Source organism: Desmodus rotundus, chromosome X (genome assembly GCF_022682495.2).
Source record: "Desmodus rotundus isolate HL8 chromosome X, HLdesRot8A.1, whole genome shotgun sequence".
In the NCBI taxonomy this organism is placed as follows: domain Eukaryota; kingdom Metazoa; phylum Chordata; class Mammalia; order Chiroptera; family Phyllostomidae; genus Desmodus; species Desmodus rotundus.
Window position 1 is genome coordinate 61884600 of NC_071400.1, and position 10775 is coordinate 61895374.

General features: G+C 41.5%; 1 protein-coding gene across 1 annotated transcript; it reads left to right on the top strand.

Annotated features, from left to right (window-relative positions):
* Positions 1-497: 497 nt before the first annotated feature.
* Positions 498-10483, top strand: SPRY3 (sprouty RTK signaling antagonist 3). Its single transcript, XM_024564397.3, has 2 exons — positions 498-899; positions 6473-10483. Exon 2 carries the CDS (start codon positions 6576-6578, stop codon positions 7440-7442), a length of 867 nt encoding a protein of 288 aa, XP_024420165.1. The 5' UTR covers positions 498-899; positions 6473-6575; the 3' UTR covers positions 7443-10483.
* The last annotated feature ends 292 nt before the right edge of the window (positions 10484-10775 follow it).

Consider the following 10775-nt stretch of genomic DNA (forward strand, 5'->3'; position numbering starts at 1 on the left):
GCTACAGCTCCGGGAAAACAAACGACACAGAGAGAGGGAGAGAAAGAAATTATAACAAGGAGCAATAAATCCCTTCCCTCCCATCCTCCCCTATAACCCATTCACAAGACCTCCAGAAATCATCTACATTCACAAAACAGCCAGCTAGCTGAGCTGAGCACACTGAAATCTCTCCCCTCTCCCCCCTCTCTCTGCAGATTATATACCAGCACACCCTGAGCTATATAAATAATCACACACTATCGGTATCTATTGCTCTGTTGAGATACCCTGTGTCTACAACTGCAGTTTCTGCTGCTTCGGTTCATCTGTCAGATTGGAGGAGACAGAGGCGGAGGTGGAGGCGGAGGCAAAAAAGGAGGGGGAGGAGGTAAAGGAGGAGGAAGGGGAGGAGGGAAGGGGGAGGGGAGAGGAGGGGAAGGAAAACGCGGAGGAGGAGGGGGAAAAGAAAGAGGAGGAGGGGAAAAAGAAAGAGGAGGAGGGGGAGAAGGGGGAGGAGAAAGAGGCGGAGGAGGAGGGGGAGGAGAAATAGGAGAAGGAGGAGGAGAAAGAAGAGGAGGAGGAGGAGGTGAACAACTTACCCTGCTGAGCTTTCTTTGGGAATACGTGCATGAAGATTTAGATCTGCAAGGAAACCTATACAAAGTATCTGCCACTACAGGTCTGTCTCTCCTCCCCCCACCACCGTTTTTTTTTTCCTTTCCGTTTTCTCTGCTGTGTCAGAAAGACCGAGACAGAACTATCTCTGTTTCTGGCTCCACTGCCGGTGAAGGAGTTTTCATTCAAGACTTTCTGAAAAGAGGTGGAGAAACCTAAAGACTCAGGAGAAGAGGTCCTTTGAGCCAGATGGGGCATTAATTCTTCTGCTTTTCTCAGAATGGATAGATCCTTTCCTCAAGGTAAGCCATACAGATTAGCTCTTAAGGACCCCGGAATTCTTTCTATGCACAAATTGCCATTCATTCCAGCCATCGTCTGTGTGTGTGTGTTCGTGTTTATGTGTGTGTGTGCGCGCGCGTGTGTGCACGCGCACAAACGCAAGCGTGTGGGTAAAATGAAATGAAAACCATTTAAATGAGATTTAAATGAATCAGCTCTTGCAGAACACTATTCTTATTGGATATTTATAAATCAAAATGGAATTTCAAAATAACCATTTTTTAGCCAAATGTCAATTTCATTTCTAGCCTGTTGACCTTTCGATGCTTGCCTAAGCCCCTTCTAGCACAGCCTAACCACACAAACTGAGGATGTAGCGAGAGCCCATGCTGAGGCCAGTCTGGCTGCCCAGCGGGTATCCTGTCAGCGTGGGGCTAGTCAGCTATTGGCTCACAAGTCTGGGCTGTGCATCGTTCAGATTTCATCACATCACCTTGCCCTGGGTAGAAATGGCGCAAGCTGACACGGCATAACCCCCTACTTACATTGAGTCAGAGCAGTGATTTAGAAATCTCTGGATCCATGCCTGGGTGTATGTGCACATGTCTCTCTATGTGGCATATGGAAATTTTGTCAAAAGTGAGAACCTGTGAACATGTCTAGTTAAGCAGTAGGCATTTGATAGAACCTAAGGCAGTGATTTACACTCCTTTCCATTCTTCTAATTATAATTATCACTCACCTTTGCATGCTGCAAACCAAGTTGGATGAACAGAAAACAGACCTTGAACTCTTAAACAGAAAATCTATTTTGAAATGCAAACTACTGTTGCTTTTCTGAGTACATTAAAACTTCACTGAAACATAATGGGCTATCACATGAATTTAGATATACCAGGTGTTAAATCATGTTTTTTCAACAAGTTAGCAGCATACATATATGCAAATAAGATACAGGCTAGCAGTTTATCCATAAGAAAGTATTATTCTTTTGTTCTGTGCCTCTAAATAAACATTTACTAAGACTTTATTGTAATATTGTACGCATTTTGGTTTTGTGTGTTCTATTTTTTGTTCTCTCTAGCTGTGATACAATCTAGATAGTGATCTGAGTGACTTGGATTTAGAGGCATTTTATTCAGGGTTGAGAAGTTGAGTAATAAGAAAGTAAAGAATTTTTTTAAAAAGGTGACTAATTCTTCATGAAGGAACTTTGAGACAGAAATGCAACCTTAAAAGCCCAGCATAAAATATTTAGAACTTCAGGACAAGAAGGAGGTTTTAAAGCCTTCCTTTCATATCCCTTCATTTTGCAGATGAAGAAACTGAAGCCTGGAACAAAAGTCACTTGCCCGTAGTCACAGAGCAAAGCAGAGCTAAAGTCAGAACTACAACTTGTTTCTTGTCTCCTATATAATGACTTGGGATTCAAATAAAGATTTCTACCTCTTAAATTAACAGCTATCATTTTCTTCAGGATTTCAAGTGTGTGAATTCATTTGATCCTACCATTTTTCCTGTATTTTTCATCACTAAAACACCTCAATCTTTAAAAATGCAAGGTCTTCAGACTGCAAGACTCCCTGGTTTGAAATAAATTGCTATGATTCTTAATGAAACTATTAAAGTAATGAATAGGACTAGGGTAGCAAAGTGACAAGTTAAGAGTTAAATGTGGTGAGAACCTGGCAGCTCCAGCAAGATGTATGCGGTAGGAGGGAGGCCCAGTCAGTGGCTGAGAGGTTAGTAATGTAAACTATATACAACTTGGTATTTGTAAGGGGGGGAGTGCTGTGATAGAGATGCAAATGCTTTTGCACAGAGAGGGATTTTTAGAGAGCAGACTTTGGAACAGTAGAACTAAGAAAACATATAAAGCCAAAGTAGAATCCCCCTATGTTTGCTTTCAGTTATTCTGAGAAGGAGTGTATATAACAGCAGAGCACAGAAAAAAGCAACACACCCCAGAGCCGTTACACAGTAAGGTACAAAACAGCATTGAACCCATGGGAGTGGGAGAAAACAGGAGCCAGGCTCTCCTTCTCTTTCCCCCTCTTCTTTGAAATCGAGATTGAGTCATATTGTATCAGAAAGGGTTTATCATAGAAATCAGAACTGTCTTAAGGTGTTAGCATAGAAGGCTTTGGATAGGAAAGTTTTCAACTTTCCTATCTGCCATTTCTCAACATGGCAGATTTTAGGTTCCAGGGAGAAAATACATTTTTTTCCATTAACAGTGTTCTTGAATGGATTTAGCTTTCTAGTCCCTAAATTGACATAAGAAAAGAAATTTCTGCTTAGGTTGAATATAGCAAATTTCAGGGCTGTAGAAAAACTGTTGAGAAAGCTATGAGCACCTGGCCAGAGGGACTGAGATGGGAGTGGGTTTACAATGCATCATTCATTACTGCAGAAGTACTACGTGACAGAAATCACTAGATCCCATCAGTGTGCAGCCAAGACTTTTAATCACCTTGGCTCCTATTTAATAATGTGTGATATGTATATTCTGTCCCTCATTTAATAGAATGTAGAATTGATCAAGAGCAGAGTCAATTTCTTAACTGTTGCTGCTCACAATGAATGGCCCTTTAATGCTTGGATTTCTAAATCATAAACATGCATGTAGTAACAGTTTTTCATCTAATCTATGTACTTCAACAGTCTCTCACCTATTCCTTTCTCAACCTTTTTCCCTCTCTTACCTTCCCCTACAGTATCTATTTCAATTCATCCTCTTAGCCAGATTGGATTCAGCATGTCCAGAATAGCAAACAATTTATTGTCATCCAATCTGGTTTTATCCTACTCATTACCCTGATTTTCCCCAGGTCCTACTTGCCCACTGTATTGTGGATCTTCCACAGTCCATTCTAATAAAAGGTTTTACAGGGCAGGAAGAAACTTTCTGAGTTCATCCTGTAAGTCCCCTTACCTATAATCAAGACAGTACTACCTCATCATCCCAGACCAATGCCCAAAGCTTCTTTTAATCATTCAACCAAGCATCTGAACTCCTAGTCTTTCAATAATCTAATCAATATCCAAATGCTCCTTCTTAACCTAAACACCATATGCCCTTCCCCTGCCAAGACAGGATCTCTTTTGAACATGGTTCTGAGTCATTTCTATTATGACCTATATTCCTCCAAGCTCAGCTTTCAACCTTCTGAGCATGTCCCTGAGATACGCAGTGACATCCTGGGAATCTCATATGATTGTTTCCTGTAGCTTTGAGAACTAATGTGCCTTCCTTTGAGCTATTGATTCTTGAAATTTGCAATATGCTTTGAATGTAGTTTCCTTTGGGAAAGTGAATGAGTCTAATGTATCCAGCACTGATGTTGTTCTTACAGTGTGACGGACCTGGAGAGCCCCACATTTTTTATCTGATCAATGGAGAATAAATCCATTGCTTACAAGTTTGTCAGAAGACTCTTCCCAATCCACAGCTCCTACATCCGTATACCCTGCATGTCGGCCGAACAATGTGTCCTTGTTTATTTGGGTGCTCAAATGAGAGCTACCTGTTATTTTCTTATTCTGAGATTATGAATCTTAATAAAGATACAGCAAAGGTAGAGGTGGGATGCTTCAGGGGGCTGTAAGTCCAAGTAAATACAAGAGACACGTTGCTCTTGAATGCCCAAATAAACAAACAAGGGCATGCTTCTCAGTTTACCCTCAAGGACTGCAAGATGTAAAAGGTTTAGATGAAGGGATTCTTTTGTCAAATTATGTAGCTGTAGAGTCATAAACAATAATGGGGCACAGTTCTTCAAAATCACTTAGTCCATCCCTATAATTATATAGATAGTGAAACTATGGCCCAAACAAAACAAATGAGTTGATAAAAGTTATGTAGCTATTCAAGTCTTAGATTCTCCCTAGTGTTTACCTGCATTCTCCGTGCTGTGTTAAATAACACCAGAACAACTAGCTAAAAAAGTGACATTATGGTCAGACTGGTTCTTTGATGTGATGTGCCAGAAAAGTTATTTTTAACAGTTAAATCTTCTTTTCACAAAATGAACAGATGTAAATTCAGCTAAACAGGTTTGCATGGGAATACAGCCTCGAAAGGCAATGAATCTGATCATATTACTAACCACTGAGTCCTTTGTGAACTGCATCCTTATTTTTCTTGTTGTTAAACTTTGAGCACATTTCAGTGTCATGTTTGCTTGCTTATGGAAACTTAATCAAGCACTTTCCTCTCTCACTTGTTCATTTCTATTACTCATTCAAGCTTTCCATCTCATACAGTAGTGTGAGTAATCAATCTATTTTGAGACTGCCTGAAAATCTGATGGGTTTCAAATATGTACTTTATTCATGCTGTTGTTTCCTAGGTCCTAATGCCTCCAGGATAACTCTTGGATTTGTGTTTACGTTTCCTTGTGTACACCTTTTTGGCTGTTGGGTTTTCCAGATGGTGTAATATACTAATCTACTACGTGTACAATATTTTCCTTATGGTCACCACTATCAATACTAGGCTCAATCACATCCTTCGGGAAATAACCACCAATTCTTCTTGATTGTGGCACAGTGGACACAAGCACGTGCTTTCTTAGCTTAAGTCTGGTATGAGAACATTTCTTCTCTTTAAGGAAGCCAGTTTATTGTATTGTGTAAGGTAAAGATAAAGAAAAGTATTCCACGCAGATCCTGTCAAGTAAATCCCATCAATAAAAACTTGACTGAGGGTGGTAATAGGTACAATTATGGGTGATATTTAAAATAATTCAGGGCTCATCTTGTATGGTTCTTTCAGCTGAAAGTGTTACTTTCCATGTATAAAAATGTTTGATTCTGGAGGCACAATGTCATTTAGAAAGAATTACCTCTCTTCAATAAGATAAATCAGCATATGAGATGAGAAGAACTGCGAGATGATTAGTCTTGGCACCCTTGCACTCTTCCCAAGCCCTTTTTCTTATCATTCTACACATAGCCTGATCCCTGCCCTTGGTGTCTCTGCCAGATCTCTGCCGTTATTGCATCTTCCTTGCTTGCCTTTATAAATTGAATCAAACAATATGCTTTCTTACCTGTTTATTTATGCTTACCACAAATTTCAATGAAAGGGGAATATATATTATATATATGCATATATATAATATACATATACATATATACTGATATGTGTGTGTATATGAAACTCTCATGGAAGATATTTGAGGCTTTCTCTTGTACATTATTAGCACATCAGCAATGCTTCAGGAAGTGACCTTTACATTTGCAGTTAAGATCCATTTTTATTAGAAATTTGATGCTCAAGGCCTAGATTTCTCTGTTAGCAAACTTCTGAATGAGCCAGCTGCTCCTGTGACCCCAGTCATATGATGGAATACAAAAGAAATCAACAATCTGATATTTGCCCCCCAAAATGTTTTATAGTCTGGATGGGAAGACCAGACTTGCCTGTAAAGAGGTAGGTGAGGTCAATTACACAATAAATGTATAACATGAAATCTACTGTAAGGTGATTGAATGTAGTGGTGGTGATAGGGCTGGAGCTTTGCAGGTTCCCTGCAAAGTACTCATGCCTGTGTGTTCTCATTAATTGTTTCTATTCCTTTTCTCCTAGGATTTTCTGATGTTCCCTAACGTCCATGTAACTACAAGGGCTCTTTATCACCACAAGTGCCACTCTCACCCAAAACCACTCAGAGCTCAAGAATCAAGGCGAAATGGATGCTGCAGTGACAGATGATTTCCAACAAATTCTGCCTATTGAACAGCTGCGCTCTACTCATGCTAGCAATGATTATGTGGAACGGCCTCCTGCCCCCTGTAAACAGGCCCTCTCAAGCCCTTCCCTTATTGTGCAAACCCACAAATCTGATTGGTCCTTGGCTACCATGCCTACTGCTCTCCCCCGCAGTCTCAGCCAGTGCCATCAATTGCAGCCCTTGCCTCAGCATCTGAGCCAATCTAGCATTGCCAGCTCAATGTCTCATAGTACCACTGCCTCTGATCAAAGGCTCTTGGGCAGCATTACGCCCTCACCTTCAGGCCAGTCCATCATCCGAACCCAGCCTGGAACAGGAGCCTACCCAAAGGCTGATGGTGCTCTGAAGGGAGAAGCTGAGCAATCTGCCGGGCACCCCAGTGAGCACCTCTTCATCTGTGAGGAGTGTGGGCGCTGCAAATGTGTCCTCTGCACAGCATCTCGTCCTCTCCCCTCCTGCTGGCTGTGCAACCAGCGTTGCCTTTGCTCTGCTGAGAGCCTCCTTGATTATGGCACTTGTCTCTGCTGTGTTAAGGGCCTCTTCTACCACTGCTCTACTGATGATGAAGACAACTGTGCTGATGAGCCCTGCTCCTGTGGGCCTAGCTCTTGCTTTGTCCGCTGGGCAGCCATGAGCCTCATCTCCCTCTTCTTACCCTGCCTGTGCTGCTACTTGCCTACCCGTGGATGCCTCCATCTGTGCCAGCAGGGCTATGACAGCCTCAGGCGACCGGGCTGCCGCTGTAAGAGGCACACCAACACTGTGTGCAGAAAAATCTCTTCTGGTAGTGCGCCCTTCCCCAAGGCCCAGGAGAAGTCTGTATGACCTTCCCACAAAATGGATCTAGAGCTTTCTCCTTCTATCTCCCATCAGCAAAGCATCGGCCTCATCTTTGAAGAGGGGAAGGAGGAGTAAAGTAGCCAAAGTTAGGGCCTCACCAGTTTTGTTCCTGCAGTGTCAGGGGAATGGCCAAGTACATCCTGGTGCAGGATGCCTTGTTCTTTCTCACAGTGTCTATCCCACTCCTCTTCAACCTTTTTGCACGCTGCCGTCTCAGCCCTTGTGCTGTCATGGCAAATTCAGGTGACATATAGGCATGAGATTTGAACACTGAGGACTGACAGAGCCAGCAACGTGGAGGTTTAGGGGCTCCCCAATGTAATGCCTCTCGATGCAGGCTCTGAGCATCCCTCTGCCTTCCACAGTGCCTTTGGAAGCTTTCTTCTCAGATGGTTTTCACAGGCCCATGTGGAACAACATTCAATATTCCAGGGAATCTGACCCCTTCTCCCTGTTGAGTGCCCTTCTCTTCTTTAGTCCTCTCTTTCTACTTTCTTCTTCTTTCATTACTTTGTTCTGTACTCCTTTCCTCTTCATTCTCACCCACTCTACTTTTACTTTTCCTCTTTTCTTTCTCTACCCCTTCCTTTCTACCCCTTCTGTCCCTCTCTCTCAGGCTAATCCTTTCTCTGTCTGTATTTCTCTTGTTTGATCTATCTTTGTCTCTCTCTACCTTTCCCTCTCTCTCTCTCTAACATGTCCAAAAGTGCTGTTTTTTCTGTAGGTGTTTCCTTTAACGCCAAACTTTGCTATGCTACACTAGTTACTCATTTTTATTAGGGGAAATGGATTACTGTAATGAAGTGATCACTAGCAATAGTCTATATCCTGATGTGTGTGTGCACTCATAACCATACTTACCTGTTTGTGAGCATATGGAGCAAAATTATCTTACATTTCCAGGTTTAATTAGTTGGAGTTTTACTCCCTTTTCCAATAACGAAGTTATAGTACTGACAGATTCCACTAGCATGCTGAGTAGGATAGTAAATCAGGATGCTCACAACTTTGTATGTCTGACCCAAGTGCCAAAGGCAGACGTGCTTTATAGCTAAATGAACAAAGCAAAGGATATTACAGAGGTCTGTTCTCTCTTAGAAGCTAACTGCCCTGAGACTGCATGGCTCAGGCCTTAATAATGGACTGAAAAAGTCATGAAACTCTAGAGCTGGAAGGGATCATAACTATTAATCTAGTTTAATGCCCTTATCTTGCAGATGGGAAAACTGAGACCTGGAGATAGGAAGGGAGTTGCTCAAGGCCACACCCTGAGTTAATAGCAGAGTTGGGACTGGAATACAGGCCATCTGACTCCTAGTTCACTATTCTCTACACTGTACCACATTAAGTCATGGGACTTTTCTCCTAGGACTCTATTAGAAATGACAGAAAGCCATTCCCATTTAATTTTCAGGAACCATGCCCAGCTAAAGTGGCAGTCCTTATGCAGAGCCTGGTGGGTAGCAAATTGACTATCAGGTGTTGAGGCTGCCCCCAGTGAACATCACCTTTGGCTCTGTCACCTTGTAGAAGCTCGTGTGGAAAAGAAAAGACGGCTTAAGGAAGTCCTAACCAAGCTGTATCTTCACCATCGAACCTACCTTTTGCTGCACACACTGTGCACACCTGGCTTTGCAATGGCAGTTACCCGAGAACCTAAATATCAGCAACAGTGGAAAACTGAGATGAAAGATGTAGGCTGCAGAGACCTGACTTTTCTTGAAAAACATCGAGAGCCTGTGCTGTGAATACCTTTCAATGGGAAAAGGCCACAGTGGTGATGGCAGGCTCCTATAGACTGCTGCTAAAAGACAAAAGAATTAAATACAGTTTCCCTCTGTAAGTGAATCCAAAATTCACTACAGAATTCAGAGAATGAGGGCACTTGCTTGAAATGAAGGTGCTCCAACTGAGTTTAAGACTTCCAGACTCTGACTTTACATTATCATCTATTTTAAAGTGTGCATGGATGTGTATTGCAGGGTGAAGAGGTGGGAGAAATGTATAGTCATACACGGGGAAGAATAAAAAGGGAACATCCATGTCCCTTTGTTGGATGTATACTATAGACAATATATGCCACTCGGTCTTTGTTGGTTCTGAATCTCCCTGAAGTGTACTGACATTTGGGCTGTGCACAGCCCCACACCTTCACTTTCACCTCCTCTTTTAGAATTGCTTTGCTCTATTTTTGTATATATAAATATGTTATGATGATTATTAATAATGTTAATGATATTGCTGCAAATGGTGCCATATATAAGGTTTGGCTTCTTGGAACATTTGTAAACCCAAACCAATACGTGTAACCTCTTATGTTGCTTTCAGATCCTTTAATTTTAAGTAATTTTTAAAATCTTATAAATCTGCCTGATTGAACTTTGAACTTATATACCCCTTAAAGCTGTGCCCAGTTCTCTGGGTCAAGCTGGATGGTGATGAGTTGCAACACACTTCTCTCCGCTTTTGCCTGAAATTTGCTTAGAGCTGAGATATATAAGGATTTTATGACACTAGTGCATTGTTCCTGGAGCTAAAGTTATTCTATGGATGTTTGCTTATTAGTTTCAGGGCCCAAAATAACACAAGTCCTTCCTCCTTGACAGCTCCTTGATAACCCAATCCTGCAGTCCTTACTCAGGCAAACTGTGCACTGCCGGAGGGGCCCTGGGCTCTGCCGTACACCCAGATGAGTTCTTCTCGGTGTATTTCTAAATGGCCTTACACTTGGTAGAAGAAACTGAAGGGTTACTCAAATGTAGTTGCAATCTGCAATCTGCTGCTGAGTCAGGGCTTTCACTTGTGTCCAAGTTGGCCTGATATGGACTGCATCTGGTTTACGTATAGATGGGTCCTGTTGGGGTACGCGCACGGGGGTGTGAGTGAGTGTGCATATGTATCCCTTTATATATATATATATATATATATATATATATATATATATATATATAATTTGTAAATATATATATTCACACAACTCTATATATTTTAATGTATTGCACATGTATATTTAAAATATATACGAAAGAACTTTAAATCCTGCAGACAGGCTCTGTTTTCATTATTTTTCTACTTTGTGTCATGTACTGTATAAACAAGAATATTTAGAGGGTGTTTCCTGCTTAGCATTTTTTTGCAGTTAAGTCATCTGTTACCCCATAACTCTACTGCTTTCTACATATCAGTCCCTTGATACATTTCATATGGCCTTAGCCAAGAGTTTTTCTTTAGCTCTAGCCCATCTTCCCTCATCATGATAGCTATAACAAACACAGTGAATACTTATATAGTGCTGACTATGTGCTAAGCATGATTTTA

Bases quoted from the DNA above. Each gene is read 5' to 3' on its own strand.
- SPRY3 (XM_024564397.3), top strand. From the start codon at position 6,576: ATGGATGCTGCAGTGACAGATGATTTCCAACAAATTCTGCCTATTGAA.